Raw genomic sequence first — 21,992 nt, forward strand, 5'->3', positions numbered from 1 at the left:
TTACTGAGTGTTGTTAAAAGGAAAGGCCATTTTTCAATGTGTTGCTGCCATTGAATTCTAAGTTCATGATTATTTGCAAAAAAAAAATAAAGTTTCTCAGTGTGAACATTAAACATCTTGTCTTTGCAGTCTATCCAATTGAATATAAGTTGAAAAGGATTTGCAAATCTATTTATTTACGACTTACACAACGTGCCAACTTCACTGGTTTTGGGTTTTGTAGAACAAGGTACAGTACCCCAGTGCTTAAATGATTTGGGAACTTTACCCACATTGTCGGGAAAAATTGTCATATTGCATGACGATACGCATACCGGGAACAATCATTGATCAATTCGTTATAGCTCAACTTCCAATAACTGACGTCTCGGACTGAATCAACAGCGCCTCTGCTGGTTGCAGCCAGGTAGTGCACGTAATCGACAACTGCACACATCAGTTAATTGACTGATTGGGTAACATGTCCAAATTGGTACTTACCCTTTTTTCTTTTGCCTCATTTAGACCCTCAAAAACATTTTGCATTTTGCAAAGGACTTCTTCACCTAGCGTTTGCATAGGCCTTTTCTGGTTCTTATTTGGGATTCCCCTTTTGGCCATTCTGCTTCACTCCCCCTTCCCCATGTACTTGAACAGGCCGGGCCAATTGACGTGCCTCATCAGGGGTATGCAGATTAATCTGCTAATTAGTTGCATGCAGTCATTAAGGCTGAGTTAAAGCACACATGGTTGGCACTCATGTAGGCGCACCAGGTCACTGGAGTCAGCTGTAGCCGTCGCGCACGCACACACACACACACATTCCCACACATACACGTCTCCGGAGTTTGTTTGAAAATCCTAACCAAAGAGTGACCCGTATGTGGTTTTGCAGCTTTTAACGGCCATCGGAGCTCAAATTAATGATCCGCCGTCTCATTTAAGACTCTTCCTCTTTGCACTTCACTCCCACTTCAGCTCAAGGACTGCGGTGCATTAAGGCGCCCTGCATTTTTTAGCCGCCATCTGGTCAGGCCTCCTGGGCACCACAGAGCGCCTCCTATCCTCCCATATTCATATTCCGCCGGCATATTGTTCCCTTTTTCTGCAGCATGGCAACACCACTTGTTTATTCTTGTTTTATAGAGAAGGAGCTGGCGAGCAAACTGCAACCCCTCCCCTCCCCGCTAATCGGTTGTCCTATCAAGTGTAACCTGGAGGCCCCTCGTAGAGCAATTAGAGCGACCTCCCTGCCCACCTTTTGTAATGAAGCCCAGCACATTCTGGAATCTATAGCCCCTTTAGTCTCCCTAATGGGACATCATTATTGTCAAAGAAACAATGTAAATGGAAATGAACATACTCATTAGCCAGTCGCAGAGAGAAACCTTTTGCTCACGCGCACACAAGCTCAACTTCCTCCCTTCAGCTTTATGCAGCCCACTAGCCCAGCTTGCTTCTATTCCTCTGGCAACCTGTTTGTTTACGCCAGCATCTGTGTGTACCAAAGTCGACAATGCGTAGTTTGTTTTTTTGTCAAGGTGAAGAGGGAGCGGGATGCTTCATTCATTCGTTCATCCATGCACTTTCTTTTGGCGTTCACTCAGCATGTACAGATGTTAATTGTTGCACGAGTACGTGCCCGTGTGATAATCTTCACTGCTTCTCCTGGCGTACCTTTCCCAGGGTGCACCTGTGCAGCGATCCCGGTCTCTGTCCCCGGCCAGCAGTGCCGAGTTTGATCGCGGGAGAAGACGAGGTGCACAACAAAGGATGGAAGACCTTGAGGAGTTGCTCCAATTGAAGGTAAGAAGATAATGTATGAAAACACTACATTTCCTCGTTGCCTACTTTGTGTACGGGGGAACCGCAACATTTAAACACCCGAGAGGTTGCTCAATTTGTAAACCAACTAAAGTTTGCAGCACCTCACAAGTTGCACATAAACTTACAATCATAGCTTACAAGACTTATGGAAATCCCACCAGAGTTCTGCATTCTACCGTATTTTTCGGACTATAAGTTGCAGTTTTTTTCATAGTTTGGCCGGGGGTGCGACTTATACTCAGGAACGACTTATGTGTGAAATGATTAACACATTAGCGTAAAATATCAAATAATATTATTTATCTCATTCACGTAAGAGACTAGACATATAAGATTTCATGGGATTTAGCGATTAGGAGTGACAGATTGTTTGGTAAACGTATAGCATGTTCTATATGTTATAGTTATTTGAATGACTCTACCATAATATGTTACGTTAACATACCAGGCACCTTCTCAGTTGGTTATCTATGCCTCAAAGAACGTACACTTATTCAACCTGTTGTTCACTATTCTTTCAGTGTTTCCCACACATTCATTTATTTGTGGCGGCCCGCCACGAAAGAATTACGTCCGCCACAAATAGATTATTTTATTTTTATTTTTTTCAAATTTTTTATTTATTTATTTTTTGTCCTGTCCAGCTTCTCAGGCAAATCATATAGTAGATGTAGATGCCCATATAGGCTGTTCAGATTTACTTTACAAAAGAGAAGTGTAGGATACTTTTCTTGTTGCCTTATTTGTATTTGACCACTACTGTTTTCTGTTTATTTGTTACTGACTGTGGCAGGACACCTCTGCCTCTGTTTCACTTTATGTTGCTGGTAAATAATATGCTTGTAGTAGTAGGCTAAAGTTAAATTATTTAGTATGCACTAATTAAAGGGGCAGAGCTTTAAGAGACATTTTAGCGTTTATATTTTATAAGATATATTTTTTGTAAGAACCACAATTAATAAATATATTTCAGTGAATAACTTATTGTTCAAATCTGTATATAAATATGTACATAAAGTGTTGTAATTGTAAAATGGATGGATGGATGGATGGATGGACGTTTAAAACAAAACTGTTATTATTAGTGAGTATACATTTTTTTAGCCTTTTTAGAGAAAATCATATCATTGTAGTACATTATGCAAATTACTCGATGGTGTCATGGTGACCACGCCCATAGCCACGCCCCCACCGCCACAGGTATCTTGTTAGTTTATGGGAAACACTGTCTTTATTTATTTTAAATTGCCTTTCAAATGTCTATTTTTGGTGTTGGGTTTTATATCAAATAAATTTCCACCAAAAAATGCGACTTATACTCAAGTGCGACTTATATGTTTTTTTCCTTCTTTATTATGCATTTTCGGCCAGTGCGACTTATACTCCGGAGCCATTTATACTCCGAAAAATACGGTATTTATTATGAGACTTAAGATCAGCAAGTATCTACAGTGCATTCAAAAGTTTTCACAGCGCTTCACTTTTGCCACATTTTGATATGTTACAGCTCTATTGTAAACTGGAATACATTCATATTTATCCTTAACATTCTACAGACCCCACAATGACAGTGTGGAATTGTTTGTTTTTATTTTAGCAAATCTATTCACGTACAGTACAGGCCAAAAGTTTGGACACACCTTCTCCTCATTCAATGTGTTTTCTTTATTTTCATGACTATTTACATTGTAGGTTTTCACTGAAGGCATCAAACCTATGAATGAACACATGTGGAGTTATGTACTTAACAAAAAAAGGCAAAATAATTGAAAACATGTTTTATATTCTAGTTTCTTCAAAATAGCCACCCTTTGCACTGATTACTGCTTTGCACATTCTTGGCATTCTCCCAAGGAGCTTCAAGCGCACCTGTGAAGTGAAAACCATTTCAGGTGACTACCTCTTGAAGCTCTTCGAGAGAATGCCAAGAGTGTGCAAAGCAGTAATTACAGCAAAGGGTGGCTATTTTGAAGAAAGTAGAATATAAAACATGTTTTCAGTTATTTCACCTTTTTTTGTTAAGTACCGTATTTTTCGGAGTATAAGTCGCACCGGCCGAAAATGCATAATAAAGAAGGAAAAAAACATACTGTATATAAGTCGCACTGGAGTATAAGTCTCATTTTTGGGGGAAATTTATTTGATAAAAGCCAACACCAAGAATAGACATTTGAAAGGCAATTTAAAATAAATGAAGAATAGTGAACAACAGGCTGAATAAGTGTACGTTATATGAGGCATAAATAACCAACTGGTATGTTAACGTAACATATTATGGTAAGAGTCATTCAAATAACTATAACATATAGAACATGCTATACGTTTACCAAACAATCTGTCACTCCTAATCGCTAAATCCCATGAAATCTTATACGTCTAGTCTCTTACGTGAATGACATCAATAATATTATTTGATATTTTACGCTAATGTGTTAATCATTTCACACATAAGTCGCACCCCCGGCCAAACTATGAAAAAAACTGTGACTTATAGTCCGAAAAATACGGTACATAACTCCACATGTGTTCATTCATAGTTGTGATGCCTTCAGCGACAATCTACAATGTAAATAGTCATGAAAATAAAGATAATGCTTTGAATGAGAAGGTGTGTCCAAACTTTTGGCCTGTACTGTACGTTATTCATGTACATAAGTATTCAGAACCTTTGCTCAATACTTTGTTGATGCACCTTTGGCAGCAATTACAGCCTCAAGTGTTTTTGAATACGATGCCACAAGTTTGGCACACCTATCTTTGGGTATTTTCGCCTTTTCCTCTTTGCAGCACCTCTCAAGCTCCTTCAGGTTGTATGGCAAGCCTTGGTTTTCATCCAGAATGTCTCCGTATCAATCAAAATGTAAACATTGCTGCATTCATCTTAGTCTGGTCAGGGAGGTGACCAAAAACCCGGTGGTTACTCTGTCAGAGATACAGCATTTCCTTTGTGTATCAAAAGACAGCTGTCTGTCACATACTCGCATGGCTGGGGTAGTCGTGACCCCAAGATGCAGGAGACAGGAGGATGACGTGCAGGTAAGACTATAAGTATTAAATTATATTCAACACAGGATGAGCAGTCATGCACACAGCATGCAGCTAACAGTCAGTAACAGAAACGATCCTAGCGAAAGGGCGTGGCAGGCATTTATAGAAGCCAGCTGATTGACAACCACTACCAGGTGTGGCCAGGCTGCCAATCAGAGTCAGGTGAGGGGAAAGAGAGCTCTGGGAGGCATGCAGAAAAAGGAACCAGAAATAGGAGCGCTACACAGGAAATAAACACAAACTAGAGGAACATAAGACGTGATGTGACAGATTGTCACAGTACCCCCCCTTTAGGGACAGATTCTCACGTCCCAACAACAAAAATCTGTCTTGTGAGTTTTAATAAATTTAAAAAATCAAGGTTTAAAGTCACGGGAGGCTGGAGGGCGGAGTTGGGGTGGGTCGCCAAGCCTTGTGTCCCCGCATCCAGCGAAGGAGAGTCAGGTGACGGCGACGCGTTGAACGCCACTGCAAAATTATTATTATTATTATTATATATATATATTCCACCTTTTCACGTTGTGTGTAAAAAAAAAATTAGGACAAAAATGACTGTATTCAGTTTTAGAATTAGGCTGTAACAAAATTGTGGAAAAAGTGTGGCGCTGTGAATACTTTCTGGAGGGTTTAAACCAGTGGTTCTTAACCTGGGTTTGATCGAACCCTAGGGGTTCGGTGAGTCGGCCTCAGGGGTTCGGCGGAGCCTCCGGCGCTGAAGTCAAGACACACCCAACTCATCGTGTAAATAAAAACTTTTCCCTATCGGCGTATTATGGATACCCCCAAACAATTTTCCCTCTAATTTTCCATGTGATTTGCAGGTGTGTAATTTGTTGTGAGTTCATGCACTGTGTTTGTGTTGTTCTTTGAACAAGGTGATGTTCATGCACAGTTCATTTTGTGCACCAGTAAAAAAACATAACTTTGTCTTGAATATGAATTTTTTTTTTTTTTAGTTTTTCACTAAAGAAGGGTTCGGTGAAGGCGCATATGAAACTGGTGGGGTTCGGTACCTCCAACAAGGTTAAGAACCACTGGTTTAAACACATGTTCCCTTGGCCATTAATTCAAACCAATTGTAGTAACTTGTTCATTGCCTGCATTAAAAAAAAAACATACAGAAAGTAAAATTGTGCCAAAACAGACTACAAATTTAGATAGAGTCGAACCTCGATTTACGAATCTAAATGGTTCTTAAACACGGTTTGTCAATAGAAAAGCTTAAAAAGGACAAAAAGTTGCACAGTGGCTAATTGCAGCACCGCTCTGTTGACTTAATGATCACCGGATATCGATCAGCCCGCACAAAATTGATGTCACGTCAAGTCAAGATTTATTTATATAGCACAGTAAAACAACTTCCGTTAACCAAAGTGCTGCACAGGGCACATAAGACGATAAAACAGTGAATAATAGAATAGACAGTAATAAAATAACAGCCAAAAAAAAAAAAAAAAGAGGTATGAGACACACAATTTTTCATTGTACGGCAAACTTTCTGTTTAACTGTGCATATGACAATAAACAATCTTGAATTGGTGGATGGAACAATCATTCACAAAGACAAGGTTAGTATACGAATTCATATTTTTATTCGGTCTGCGGTTTGTAAAACAAAAAGTTTGTAAAATGAAGAGTGAGTTGAGAATCACTAAAGGATCAACTCTTTAAATCAAATTAAATCAAACTTTATTTATACGGGACTTTTCATACATCGGCAAGTGGCAAACACAAAGTGCTGTACAAAAAAATATAGGAAATCACACGTCCGCGCAACACTATTGACGATAACACAACAAAAACAAAACATGGCATGGCACTGAGGATTTGAGGTAAAACGTCACCTTCTTATGGACGAGTTCGCTCCCTGCAGGTAGAGCCGTGCTGCATTGCCCTTTTGTTTAGACTTTTTTAAAACATTTTTAACCTACCGGAAGTACAGTTGCCATTCGGTCTTCGAGCCATCCATGGCGTTCTACTCGTATGGATTCTTTATTCATCACTACGAGCAACCTTTGTAAGTTTTACAGTATAACTAAAACATTTTTTACTGACTAAACTGTCCCATGTGTGATGTTTGCAGGAGTGTTTTTATGCATATGTTTACCTGCTATGGTAATGTAATGAAGCTATTGTCGTTGGCATTAGATACTATGCTAACACACTTACTATGAGTGTCTGTTAGTATCATTAACTTACAATTGCATTCTTTTTGTATTGTTTAATTTCACTAATTCCTCAGTAAATTCACCAAAATGTCACTGTGGACTTACTGAGTCTGTTTAGCTGATTGGAGAGTTAGCTTTCGCAACTAGTGGGTCCATTATCATGATATTTATACGGGACTTTTCATACATCGGCAAGTGGCAAACACAAAGTGCTGTACAAAAAAATATAGGAAATCACACGTCCGCGCAACACTATTGACGATAACACAACAAAAACAAAACATGGCATGGCACTGAGGATTTGAGGTAAAACGTCACCTTCTTATGGACGAGTTCGCTCCCTGCAGGTAGAGCCGTGCTGCATTGCCCTTTTGTTTAGACTTTTTTAAAACATTTTTAACCTACCGGAAGTACAGTTGCCATTCGGTCTTCGAGCCATCCATGGCGTTCTACTCGTATGGATTCTTTATTCATCACTACGAGCAACCTTTGTAAGTTTTACAGTATAACTAAAACATTTTTTACTGACTAAACTGTCCCATGTGTGATGTTTGCAGGAGTGTTTTTATGCATATGTTTACCTGCTATGGTAATGTAATGAAGCTATTGTCGTTGGCATTAGATACTATGCTAACACACTTACTATGAGTGTCTGTTAGTATCATTAACTTACAATTGCATTATTTTTGTATTGTTTAATTTCACTAATTCCTCAGTAAATTCACCAAAATGTCACTGTGGACTTACTGAGTCTGTTTAGCTGATTGGAGAGTTAGCTTTCGCAACTAGTGGGTCCATTATCATGATTTTTTTAATTTTTTAAAATTTTTTAGCCTCTTTACTGCCATGTTATAGACACCGTTTAGAAGCAATTAAGGTATGTAAATAAACATTTACAAGATGCTTCTGTGTAAATAACCAATGTCACAACGTACATATCTGCGACTTACAGTCCGGTGCGGCTAATATATGGGAAAAAAAGTATTCTAAAATTTAGTGGGTGTGGCCTATATCCCTGTGCGCTTGATAGTCCAGAAAATACGGTATATACAATGTTGATCAGGCCTGGGCAATTATTTTGACTCAGGGGCCACATTTAGAGAAAAAAATGTGTCTGGGGGCCAGTATATCTATTTTTAGGAACACTAATACAAAACCTCACAGTAATGTCTGATTGAATGCTAAAAACGTTATGACAGACCGCCTTAAAAAACGTAATGGAATTTTAAAATTTTCTATGAACGATAAAACACTGAATATTGACAAAATATGAACGTCACACCCCCTTTCGATCGACATATTTTACAATCAAGTGAAACGCAACAAAAATGCAACAAACAGGGAAATATGAACGCGAAGGGTACAAAATAAACCCACCTACAATCTGATATATCTGATATATCACTAAGCTTTAGAACTTTGTTGTGAAAATCTCCTTCCGCGTCTGTGGAAACGCTTCCCGCCCACACTGCTTGGTGCCTCGTCTGAGCTGCTGTGACGTAGATTACCATAGTAACTAATTAGATGACCATAGTAACTAATTAGATTACCATAGTAACTGGTATATCATCCATAAGCGCAGATTCCAAGCATTGAATACTTAGTATAGTTCAAGACTTGCGGTCATTAGAAAACATCACTGCACATCATAATGGCAGCTAGTTTCCATCTTAAAGATCTAAAAAAAATTATTTGGGAATGTCCTGCGGGCCAGATTAAAAAGCTTAACGGGCCGCATGTGGCCCCCGGGCCTTAATTTGCCCAGGTCTGATGTTGATGGCTGTTTTTAAAGATGTTTTAGAGGGCTTTGAATGTAACACAGGGGACTCCCATTAGCCGCATTTTACTAGCGTTTCTTTTATCTTTAGAATGCAAAAAAAGAATACATCTGTGGTTTTGTTTCTCATAATGATTGTGAACGATAGGCAAAATCCCCCCCCCCCCCCCCCCCCCAAAAAAAAGTGCCGTTTCCCTTTAAAAGGGCCCTATTATGCAAAACCAACCTTTCTTACCTATCAGTATCTGCTGTTGTGTATTTAGGATCTGCATAAGTCTCGAAAATTGTAAATCAATCCCTGGAAAAATTGCTGCGATATTTATAAAACAGTCCTGCCCTTCTTCATACTTTCAGGAAACGAGTCGTTTTCCCCCCATTCGGTGACATTTTTCCCATTGGGGACATCAGCAGATTATCCATATAAGGCAGTGGTCCCCAACCACCGGGCCGCACAAGAAATTCAAAACAATTTTTAATATATTTTTATTTTTTTTATTAAATCAACATAAAAAACACAGTACATACATTATATATCAATATAGATCAGGGGTCACCAACGTGGTGCCCGCGGGCACCAGGTAGCCCGTAAGGACCAGATGAGTAGCCCGCTGGCCTGTTCTAAAAATAGCTCAAATAGCAGCACTTACCAGTGAGCTGCCTCTATTTTTTAAATTGTATTTATTTACTAGCAAGCTGGTCTCGCTTTGCCCGACATTTTTAATTCTAAGAGTGACAAAACTCAAATAGAATTTGAAAATCCAAGAAAATTTTTTAAAGACTTGATCTTCACTTGTTTAAATAAATTCATAATTTTTTTTACTTTGCTTCTTATAACTTTCAGGAAGACAATTTTAGAGAAAAAATACAACCTTAAAATGATTTTAGGATTTTTAAACACATATACCTTTTTACCTTTTGAATTCCTTCCTCTTCTTTCCTGACAATTTAAATCAATGTTCAAGTACATTTATTTTTTTCATTGTAAAGAATAATAAATACATTTTAATTTAATTCTTCATTTTAGCTTCTGTTTTTTCGACGAAGAATATTTGTGAAATATTTCTTCAAACTTATTATGATTAAAATTCAAAAAAATTATTCTGGCAAATCTAGAAAATCTGTAGAATCAAATTTAAATCTTATTTCAAATTCTTTTGAATTTCTTTTAAAAATGTTGTTTCTTTAAAATCTAGAAGAAATAATGATTTGTCTTTGTTAGAAATATAGCTTGGTCCAATTTGTTATATATTCTAACAAAGTGCAGATTGGATTTTAACCTATTTAAAACACGTCATCAAAATTCTAAAATTAATCTTAATCAGGAAAAATTACTAATGATGTTGCATAAATTATTTTTTTTAATTTTTTCAAAAAGATTTGAATTAGCTAGTTTTTCTCTTCTTTTTTTCGGTTGAATTTTGAATTTTAAAGAGCCGAAATTGAAGATAAACTATGTTTCAAAATTAAATTTTCATTTTTTTCGTGTTTTCTCCTCTTTTAAACCGTTCAGTTAAGTGTAAATATCATTAATTATTAATAATAACATAGAGTTAAAGGTAAATTGAGCAAATTGGCTATTTCTGGCAATTTATTTAAGTGTTTATCAAACTGGTAGCCCTTCGCATTAATCACTACCCAAAAAGTAGCTCTTGGTTTCAAAAAGGTTGGTGACCCCTGTTATAGATCAATACAGTCTGCAGGGATACAGTCCGTAAGCACACATGATTGTATTTCTTTATGGGGAAAAAGAAGAAGAAAAAAACATAATCTATGCAACATTTGACCAAATAACCACCATTACATGTTATCTAGACCAGTTTTTTTCTACCACTGTGCCCCGGCACTACAGTGAGATATTGTCTGGTGTGCTGTGGTAAATTATGCAACTTCGCCTAATTGGTCGAAAAAATATATTTTGCAAATCAATAATTATAATCTGCAAATAATGTGCCGTTGTCTAGTGTCTGTGGCGTATAAAGCTTGACAGGGTAACCATGTAGTACTCCATATCAGTAGGTGGCTGCAGGTAGTTAATTGCTTTGTAGAAGTCGGAACGCGTCGAGGATGGTTTGTCGTGATCCCAATATGGAGCGCAAAGCAGGAGTTGGTGTGCAGGTAAAAAGGTATGCAATGCTTCAACCAAAAATGAACAAAAGGGAAAGGAAAATGCACTGAAACATAGCGATGGCTATGCAAAATGAAAGTAAAACTGAACTGGCTGCAAAGTAAACAAAAACAGAATGCTGGACAACAGCAAAGACTTACAGCGTGGTCCACAAAGTACATCCGTACATGACATGACAATCAACAATGTCTCCACAAAGAAGGATAGCATCCGCACAACTGAAAAAGCCTTGTTTGCCAATACAAAGCAGATCAGGCAGTAGCACTAAAAGGAAGGCGTGAAGCTGCTACTGGAAAACACCAACAAAACAGAAGGGCCACCAAAATAACAGCGCAAGACAGGAAGTAAAGCACTACACACAGGAAAACAACAAAAAACTCAAAATAAGGCACGACAACCTGGTGGAGTTAAATTTTTTAACCTTTTCTGCTGGTGGTGTGCCTTTGTAGTTTTTTTAATGAAAAAAATGTGCCTTGGCTCAAAAAAGGTTGAAAAACACTGATATAGACCACAAAAAAGTGTTTTACATATATAAAAAAAATCATTACCCCTTTTAATATAAAGAGATTAGCCTCCCAGGTAAAGACAAATGCAAATTATTGTTTTACACAACATTGACTTGTTTTTGCACTTGTAAAGAACAGTTGAATGTTGGCCAAAATAGCAAAACGTTGAGTACAGTTAAATGTAGAATATATTTAATCATGCATTTGACATGCTTGTGTCTCCTATAAATACTGTTGTGGCTGTTGTCAGTAAGTGACTTTGACATTTTTTAAAGTAGTTTCTAGTGGCATAATAGAGTCCAGCCAGTGGCTCTCACACACACAGAGTACGGTACTGTACCGCATGATTACTGCTATCGACTGCTGCAAGGTGGGAAGGTCTGCAAGCTCTGTAACTGTCACCGTCTCCAGAAGGGCTCAATTGCTGAAACTGCAGCAGTCGCCGTCTCCTTTGTGACCTTATCCAGCAAAAGTGGTGTTGTCGAGCCGCGCACACTGGTGTGTACGTGCGTAGGCAGTGAGCAGCGGGAGGGAGGTGACGCTGTGCAAAGTCTTTGCTCCCTTTAACAAATCACTTTTAATGCTCTGTTCTGTGTACTTCTGCTTTAAGTTCAAATGTAACTTTACAAGCCAGCTTTACAATTGCCATTTTTTGGCCGTCTATCACAATTCATTATTTTGTGTAGCTTTGTATTCGACTACATAAATTAAATTACTAGTAATTCCTTGAAAAGGAAGGATTGCAAAGTAATTACAAAGACAAAGTGGAACCGCTCAAGTTGAATTGAAATCGTACAATTCAGAATTTAGTGTTTCTTTAGCAAGCATCCACTTTTGCTTTTTATTTGGATTTTGTTATTCCAAAAGACGTTGTCTCGAAGTGAGGTATTGTATTGCAAATTGGAAATTGATTTTTCTGTGTTTAACATATTTTTACACTTTAAAGGCAAGTAAAACGTTACTTTCCCTGTACAGTTAATACATGTTTTTATGATGACTCTTAAAGGAGCCATATGTAGTAATGTGGCCAGAAATGGTACTGCGATCATGGTCAAATTTCTGTAGTCCCTCCCACATTATATATATATATATTGTATGTGTATATATATTGTATGTTCTCCTGGGAATTCCAAGAAGATCCAGTGCAAGCCAGATGTTTGTTAGTGTTGGGGTGCCCACTTTTTCAGCGTTGCTACGCAACATTATGTATAAGTTTATGTGTAGGGTATCTGAGTCTGAAAATGACATAATCTCTGTGTTAACGAACTCTGGCCGCAGTTCTGTTAAGTACTCATCTGGACTGTGGAATCATTGGCACACATGTTTGTATGTCAGAAACTGACATTTGGGTTTTATGTTTTTATTATTATTTTTATGTTTTATTATTTTGTTTTTAATGTATGTTTTATTGTTTTGTTTTTTAATGTATTGTATTCTGTTTTTATATGTTTAAATGGATCTTAAGGTCTGCAATAAAGATTGATATATGTGTATGTATATATACTGTATAGGGGTGTGGGAAAAAAATAGATTCGAATTCGAATCACGATTCTCACGTTGTGCGATTCAGAATCGATTCTCATTTTTAAAAAATCGTTTTGTTTTTTTTTTAAATAATTTTTTTCTTTTTTTAAAAAAAATTAATCAATCCAACAAAACAATACACAGCAATACCATAACAATGCAATCCAATTCCAAAAGCAAACCCGACCCAGCAACACTCAGAAGTGCAATAAACAGAGCAATTGAGAGGAGACACAAACACCACACACAACAAACTAAAAGTAGTGAAACAAAAATGAATATTATCAACAACAGTATCAATATTAGTTACAATTTCAACATAGCAGTGATTAAAAATCCGTCATTGACATTATCATTAGACATTTATAAAAAAGAACAATAGTGTCAGAGTGGCTTACACTTGCATCGCATCTCATAAGCTTGACAACACACTTTGTCCAATATTTTCACAAAGATAAAATAAGTCATATTTTTGGTTCATTTAATAGTTAAAACAAATGTACACCATTGCAATCAGTTGATAAAACATTGTCCTTTACAATTATAAAAGCTTTTTACAAAAATCTACTACTCTGCTTGCATGTCAGCAGACTGGGGTAGATCCTGCTGAAATCTATGTATTCCATCAATAGACAATCCTTTTCAATCTTGGCAAAACTCTTAGCTACACGATTATCAAATGTATTAGGAAAATTAATTCATACTAGGGCTGCGACTAATGATTAATTTGATAATCGATTAATCTGTCTATTACTTCGATTAATCGATTAATAATCGGATAAAAGAGACAAACTACATTTCTATCTTTTCCAGTATTTTATTGAAAAAAACAGCATACTGGCACCATACTTATTTTGATTATTGTTTCTCAGCTGTTTGTACATGTTGCAGTTTATAAATAAAGATTTATAATTTTTTAAAATTTTTTTTTAATTTTTTTAATTTTTTATTTTTTTAAAAGCCTCTGCGCATGCGCATAGCATAGATCCAACGAATCGATGACTAAATTAATCGCCAACTATTTTTATAATCGATTTTAATTGATTTAATCGATTAGTTGTTGCAGCCCTAATTCATACTGACCAAACTGCCTTCGTGGAAGGTCGACAATCTTCAGACAATACAAGGAAATGGTTGAATGTTATTTACTATGCTAGAAGTCTCCCTTATCCCACAGCAGTATGTAGTGTTGATGCGGAGAAGGCATTCCACCGCATAAACTGGTCATTTATGTTTTGCACATTACGTAAATTTGGAGATAATTTGATACAATGGATTAAGATGCTTTATACACGGCCCATGGCATCAGTCAAAACCAATAATCATATTTCAGAAAATTTTTCGTTAAAAAGAGGAGTAAAACAGGGATGTCCTGCATCTGGATTATTATTTAATTTGGTTATTGAACCCTTAGCTGCAAAAATAATTAGTGAAAATAATATTCATGTTATAAAAATTGGCTCTCAGTATAATAAGCTATCGATGTATTGTGACGACATCATTCTCTACCTGTCACATGTTAACTCCTGTCTTCTTTATATCAATAATGTCATCACTGAATATGGCTGTTTATCAGGGTATAAAGTCAATTGGGACAAATGTGAAATATTACCACTTAACACTGCAAGAAATCACAAGTTCAGAACTCCAAAATTGGGTTTGGTTTTGAAATTGTTTTGCATTATTATGGTATTTTTGTGTATTGTTTTCATTTAAAAAATAAATAAAAATAAATCGTTTTTGAATCGAGAATCGTGTTGAATTGAAAAAAAAAAATCGATTTTGAATCGAATCGTGACCCCAAGAATCGATTCTGAATCGAATCGTGGGACACACAAAGATTCCCAGCCCTAATACTGTATATATATATGTATTTATACAGTATATATATACTGTATACAGTATATGTATATATACGTGTATAATATATATATATATATATACTGTATACAGTATATGTATACTGTATACAGTATGTGTATACTGTATACAGTATCTGTATACAGTATATATATATACTGTATACAGTATATATATATATACTGTATACAGTATATATATACTGTATACAGTATATATATACTGTATACAGTATATATATACTGTATACAGTATATGTATACTGTATACAGTATATGTATACTGTATACAGTATATGTATACTGTATACAGTATATATATATACTTTATACAGTATATATATATATATATATATATATATATATATATATATATATATATATATATATATATACTGTATACAGTATATATACTGTTTACAGTATATGTATACAGTATATGTATACTGTATACAGTATATATATACTTTATACAATATATATATATATATATGTATATATATATATATATATATATATATATATATATATATATATATACACATACACACACATATACACATTTGATGGCGTCTGGCACGTTGGAGAGGTGTTCTCTTCACGGATGAATCCGGGTTTTCACTGTTGTGGGCAGACGGTGTTGATGTGTGTTGCGTGGTAGAGTAGTTTGGCCCATTAAATTAACTCATTTTAAATAAAAAGAAAAACAATAACAATGTGTTAAAAGGTGCCATATTTAATAATTTCATGTCAAGTCATCATTAAATGGCCCTGATATGTCAAAAGGCATTAATAAATCATGTTATTTTCGAATACCTCTACAACTGATAACGGTAGTTCAGCCGGGATATGCTCATTTCAAAATTAGATTTGCAGCCCCAAAATCTTATTTTCATTTCAATGCAAGCAAATTCAATTACCCAATATGGCCCCCGTGTCAAATTTGGGAACCCCAGATTTAATACTAACAAACTATACATTAGTTCCAGTCATTGCTATATTGATTCCAATGTGATAAATTCTCTACATGCATTTTCATATGAACGGTCCACTTTTTAAACATGTGTTTATGATGAATAATATTCACCAATTTCCCTTGTTTTTAATTTACCTGTTTTTATACACTTAAGTGGTCCTCCGCCTCACCTCTTTTTATCCATCCTGTCTTTCGGGTTGACCGGTGAACAAGTGATTAAATGGAGGTCATCTCCCTTTGAACACATTCCCAGGAACATATTAAGCATCATTTTCTTGTCAGATTTGAAGTGTCTGAGCTAATATCACTGGCAGGCACCTAGGCAGACTAATGCTCAGCGTGAATGCAGACGACACGCATGACTGTCTTAGCTAATGGTGCCATTTACGTGTCTGCCGCTTGAGGGGCGTTTAGCCAAGGAATGCACAAAAGGGGAAACTGGCAATTCAAACGTTGGCCCACATTTAGCAATGGTTGCCGTGCACGTTGGTGGTTGCTTGCATATGCCCATGCATGTGACGGGCCCAGGCCCACCTCTTCCCAGCATGCACTGTGCTTGAGAGGTGACCAATCAGTGAGCCCACTCTAGCCAAACTAGACTTTTGGTCCCCGTAGATCGGTAAATGCAGGACACCCTTGTGATCACGCTGCCCTCAGTCTCCTTTTAAGTGAAATGTATCATCTTTCATCATCATTCCCATGCTGCCCTTCGTCTCCTCTTGCGTACCGCATTTTTCGGAGTATAAGTCGCTCCGGAGTATAAGTCGCACCGGCCGAAAATGCACAATAAAGAAGGAAAAAAACATATATAAGTCGCACTGGAGTATAAGTCGCATTTTTTGGGGAAATGTATTTGATAAAAGCCAACAGCAAGAATAGACATTTGAAAGGCAATTTAAAATGTCTAAAGAATAGTGAACAACAGGCTGAATAAGTGTACGTTATATGAGGCATAAATAACCAACTGCTATGTTAACGTAACATATTATGGTAAGAGTCATTCAAATAACTATAACATATAGAACATGCTATACGTTTACTGTCACTCCTAATCGCTAAATCCCATGAAATCTTATACGTCTAGTCTCTTACATGAATGAGCTAAATAATATTATTTCATATTTTACGCTAACGTGTTAATAATTTCACACATAAGTCGCTCCTGAGTATAAGTCGCACCCCCGGCCAAACTATGAAAAAACCTGTGACTTATAGTCCGAAAAATACGGTATATTTGTCTCCATAAAAAAAGTAAAAACAGCACACCGCTGTTTTCCTAATTCAGTTCTGTTTATTTATTTATATTGCACATTTAAAAACAACCCCAGTTGGTCAAAGTGCTACACAGTCATAAGAAAACAATTTGCAACAGAAAAAAGGGGCGCGTAGTGTCACATTTACATGGTGACACAGAATGAGGAGTAAAATACAATAGTCCAACATAACTTCAAATAAGTGCAGAAATATCACCTAAAATACCAAAATGTAATAAGTAAAAAAGGATAAAACAAGAAATAAAAACAACCAAGATATCCTGCCTAACTGGATTTCAACGCCAGGGAGTAAAAATATGACTTTAGCCTAGATTTAAATTGGCTCAGAGACTGGGAGGACCTAATAGATAGTGGAAGGTTGTTCCACAGTCTAGGCCAGACCTGGGCAAATTAAGGCCCGTTAACCTTTTCAATCTGGCCCGCCGGACATTCCCAAATCATTTTTTTAGATCTTTAAGATGTAAAGTGTAGCTGCCATTATGATGTGCAGTCATGTTTTCTAATGACCGCAAGTCTTCAACTATACAAGTATTTCAATGGTTGGAATCTGCGCTTATGGCTGATATACCAGTTACTATGGAAATCGAATTAGTTACTATGGTAATCTAATTAGTTACTATGGTCATCTAATTAGTTACTATGGTCATTTAATTAGTTACTATGGTAATCTACGTCACAAAGCTTAGTGATGTATCAGATTGTAGGTGGGTTTATTTTGTACCCTTTGCGTTCATATTTCACTGTTTGTTGCATTTCACTTGATTGTAGAATATGTGGATCGAAAGGGGGTGTGACATTCATATTTTGTCAATATTCAGTGTTTTATCCTTCATAGAAAAATGTAAAATTCCATTAAGTTTTTTAAGGCGGTCTGTCATAACGTTTTTAGCATTCAATCAGACATTATTGTTTGGTTTTGTATTAGTGTTCCTAAAAATAGATATACCGGCCCCCAGACACATTTTTTTCTCTAAATGTGCCCCCCCGAGTCAAAATAATTGCCCAGGCCTGGTCTAGGCCCTGCCACTAAAGGAGGCTCTATCTCCTCTGGTTTTTAGCCTAGTTTGAAGACCACAGGGTCCTGCTGGGATATTTAAGGCTGCATCAGCTCAATACGATAGGGCGGGGCTTCTTGGTGTAAGCATTTAAAAACAATAAGTACAATTTTAAAATGAACTCTAAAAGTAACTGGAAGCCAATCAAGGGAAGCCAGTACAGGGGTAACGTGCTCACGTCCTTTGGTTTTGGTTAAAAAACGAGCAGCAGAGTTCTGCAGCCGCTGGAGAGAGCCCTGATGCAGGCCTACGTACAAAGAATTACAGTAATCCAGGCGTAACGTCACAAATGCATGTATAGCTCTTTCAAAGTTAGTCTGTGGAAGAAGCTGATTTATTTTTGCAAGGAGTCTTAGCTGAAGGAAGCTAGATTTAATGACAGAGATAATTTGTTTGTCCAGCTTAAGCAAGCTGTCAAAAGTGACTCCAAGGCCCCTTGCTGATTCGTGGCAATATGAGGACGGAGGACCAATAGCACTGTCACGTCCTTGCAGCGGGTTTCTTTGACCAAATACGACGATTTCCGTATAAAAAAATTGACCCCCAACCATATTTGTACATCGTGCAAACAGTTCTGCAGAGTAGTCATGGCAACCTGGGTATTGCTTACTGTTACAGGCAGATATATTTGAATATCATCTGCGAAACAGTGAAAAGAGACATTGTGCTTTTTAAAAATAAAAAAAGCACCCAGGGCAAGGATGTATAAAGAAAAGAGGACAGGTGCTAAAATTGAACCTTGGGGTACACCATGCTGAAAGGCAGACTCAAAGGAGGAGTATTGGCCTCGTTTTACAGAAAAATGACTGGAACCACCACACAAGACTCAAGGCGAGCTAGAAGAATGCTGTGGTCTACCGTATCAAAAGCAGCAGTCAAATCTAAAAGCACAAGAACTGCAGATTGACCTGAGTCCACAGCTTAAAGCAGGTCATTAAAAACTCTTAAAAGGACAGTTTATGTGCTATGTTGTGATTTAAAACCATTTTTTCCCCCAATATCGTTTGAGTTGAGATAAGAAAGAAGTTGATCATAAACAACCTTTTCTAGGACCTTGGATAAAATAGCAACTTTGAGATTGGTCTAAAATTTGATAAAATATTGGGGTCAAGGTAGGGGTGTAACGGTACACAAAAATTTCGGTTCGGTACGTGCCTCGGTTTAGAGGTCACGGTTCGGTTCATTTTCGGTACAGTAAGAAAACAACAAAATATAAATATTTGGGTTATTTATTTACCAAATTTGCAAAATCTTCCACCAAAAATATTTTTCTTAGTGTAATATTTGATGTGAAGTAATGGGAGCCTTGGATAGGTCAATAATTCATAATAACATTGATTTTGATTCAATATTATGTTTTGAGCAATGACAGTTTGAAAGAATAAAAAACAGCTTTGTTTTATTAGTCAACATTGCAACTTTTTCTAAATTACATTTAACCTTTAAGCTTTTTTATTTCACTTTTGTTATGTTTTTGTTTATTTTAATAGTATTTTTAGAATGTGCCGTGGGCCTTTAAAACATTAGCTGTGCGTTAGCATGCGCGTTTATCATAACTCTCTCTCGCTCTCTCTCTCTCTCTGCCCCTCCCTCACCAATGCTGCTGCACGCACAATTTGTTTTGTTTTTAACCCCTTCTTAACCCTGAACGTACATTGAAAATACACGCAACCCTAACTCCAAATGCCGGACATTTGAGGCATTTAAGAAACTCCGCCCTGACAGCTCCGCAAAGGAGGACATGTCCGGTGAAAAGAGGACGTATGGTCAGTCTATCCTAGCCCGTTAGCTGCTAGTATGCCGTGTGTTGTGCCTCGGTGTGCATTGTTTACACAACGTGCGTTACGCTACTTAATATGTCCGTGTGGAAACTCGTTCGGTACACCTCCGAACCGTACCGGAACCCCCATACCGAAACAGTTCAATACAAATACATGTATCATTACACCCCTAGGTCAAGGTTATTCTTTTTGATTAGTGGCTGGACCGCAGCATGTTTCAAAGAGGTTGGGAAACATCCACACCTTAGGGAAGAATTGACTAGATGGACAATAAAAGGCCCAATAGAGTTAAAAACATTTTTAAAAAAGTCGACATGTGATAATGCCCATTGGCCATGCAAATGGTTTTATTTGTTGAACTATTTCCAGGGAGGGACACTGGCTCAAAACAATCGAAGGCAGTAAGACCTGTTTCTACTGAGACTACAGACGCAGGAAGGGACAGGCTAATCATTGGTATTTTCTCTGTGAAAAATGTCCAAAATTGTTCACGGTGAGTAGAAGAAGGCACTACACTGTTGGAGTTCAGTGGATTAATAAGCGAGTTCAAAGTGTTCTATAGCACCTGTGGTTTGTGACTATTGTTAGACACAAGATTAGAAAAATAAGTGCTTGTTGCTACTTTAGCAGCCCTTTGACATTCTACTACACCAGGGGTCGGTAGCCCAAAAAAATTGAAAGGGCCATAATGGACCAAAAATACAAAAAAGTAATCTGTTTGGAGCCGCAAAAAATTAAAAGACTTATATAAGTGTTATAATGAAGACAACGCAAGAAGTAAGTGTCTATATTAGCCTACTATCAAAATGACTATGTGTCGCAGGCTGACGCAAATCTTCGATGACAGAAATGTTGAAATGTAATTATTTGTTCTACACATTTTTACAACATTGGAAAACATTAGTAAAACTTCTCAGAGGGTGAGCTAACTCCTGGAAATTACTGTCTTAGAATGGCCAAAAGTATAGATGTGTGTGTTCAAGTTAAAGGAAATGGCAGGCCGTCTTCTTCTAATGGATTTATTACAATCTTTGCAAGCTGGCTAACATTTGCTGTGGTCTGGAACAACATGGCACACTAACAACTATCAGAAATGCAGCCAATATTACATACATATAAAGTACCAATGATTGTCACACACACACTAGGTGTGGTGAAATTTGTCCTCTGCATTTGACCCATCCCCTTGTTCACCCCCTGGGAGGTGAGGGGAGCAGTGGGCAGCAGCGGTGCCGCGCCCGGGAATCATTTTTGGTTATTTAACCCCCAATTCCAACCCTTGATGCTGAGTGCCAAGCAGGGAGGTAACGGGTCCCATTTTTATAGTCTTTGGTATGACTCGGCTTGGGTTATAATGTGTCATGAAACATGAAAACATTAACTAAATAAACAGATGACATAAGTAAAGGAAATTAAAATGAGCTCACATATAGCTACACATGAGGCATGATGATGCAATATGTACATACATCTAGGCTAAATAGCATTTTAGCATCAATTAGCTTGCAGTCATGCAGTGACCAAATATGCCTGATTAGCACTCCATAACAAGTCAATAATATCAACAAAACTCACCTTCACGCACAGTATAAAACGTTTGGTGGACAAAATGAGACAAAAAAGGAGTGGCATAAAATACCTCTTTCTGTGGCAGCGTCGGAGAAAGTTGTACATGTTAACAAACTGTTGAGTCACTGTCCACACAACGGTGAGTTCAAGGGCCGCTGAAATTTTTCGGACAAAACGGCACTCGCCAAATATTCTTATCAGTGAAGCATAAACTGTGAGCTTTCTAACAATTATTTTTTTATTTTGTTTGTATAGCGCTTTTCATACACAAGGCAGACTTATGAAGGTTTGTGTCGTGTGTGTCCTCCTACAGAAACCATATTATAACAAAAAATATATTTTTCATCCCATTTCCATACATTTTTGAAAAAGCTCCACAGAGCCACCAGGGCTAAAGAGCCGCATGTGGCTCTAGAGCCGCGGGTTGCTGACCCCCGTACTAGACTGTCCCTTAATATTTGTAGAGAGACGCAAAGGTTGTCTTTTTTTTCCACTTCCGACACGCACGTCTGAGCTAGCGGGTG

At 37.2% G+C, this 21,992-nt stretch overlaps 1 protein-coding gene across 8 annotated transcripts in view; it reads left to right on the top strand.

The window, feature by feature from the left end:
* Positions 1-21,992, top strand: part of LOC133639945 (centlein-like) — a 771,455-nt gene that overhangs the window by 667,600 nt on the left and 81,863 nt on the right. For all 8 annotated transcript variants that reach the window (XM_062033668.1, XM_062033669.1, XM_062033667.1 and 5 more), the window contains one exon: positions 1,666-1,785. In XM_062033668.1, coding sequence (XP_061889652.1) covers positions 1,666-1,785 — 120 coding nt within the window. The remainder of the gene's footprint in view (positions 1-1,665; positions 1,786-21,992) is intronic.

Source organism: Entelurus aequoreus, linkage group LG22 (assembly GCF_033978785.1).
Source record: "Entelurus aequoreus isolate RoL-2023_Sb linkage group LG22, RoL_Eaeq_v1.1, whole genome shotgun sequence".
NCBI lineage: Eukaryota > Metazoa > Chordata > Actinopteri > Syngnathiformes > Syngnathidae > Entelurus > Entelurus aequoreus.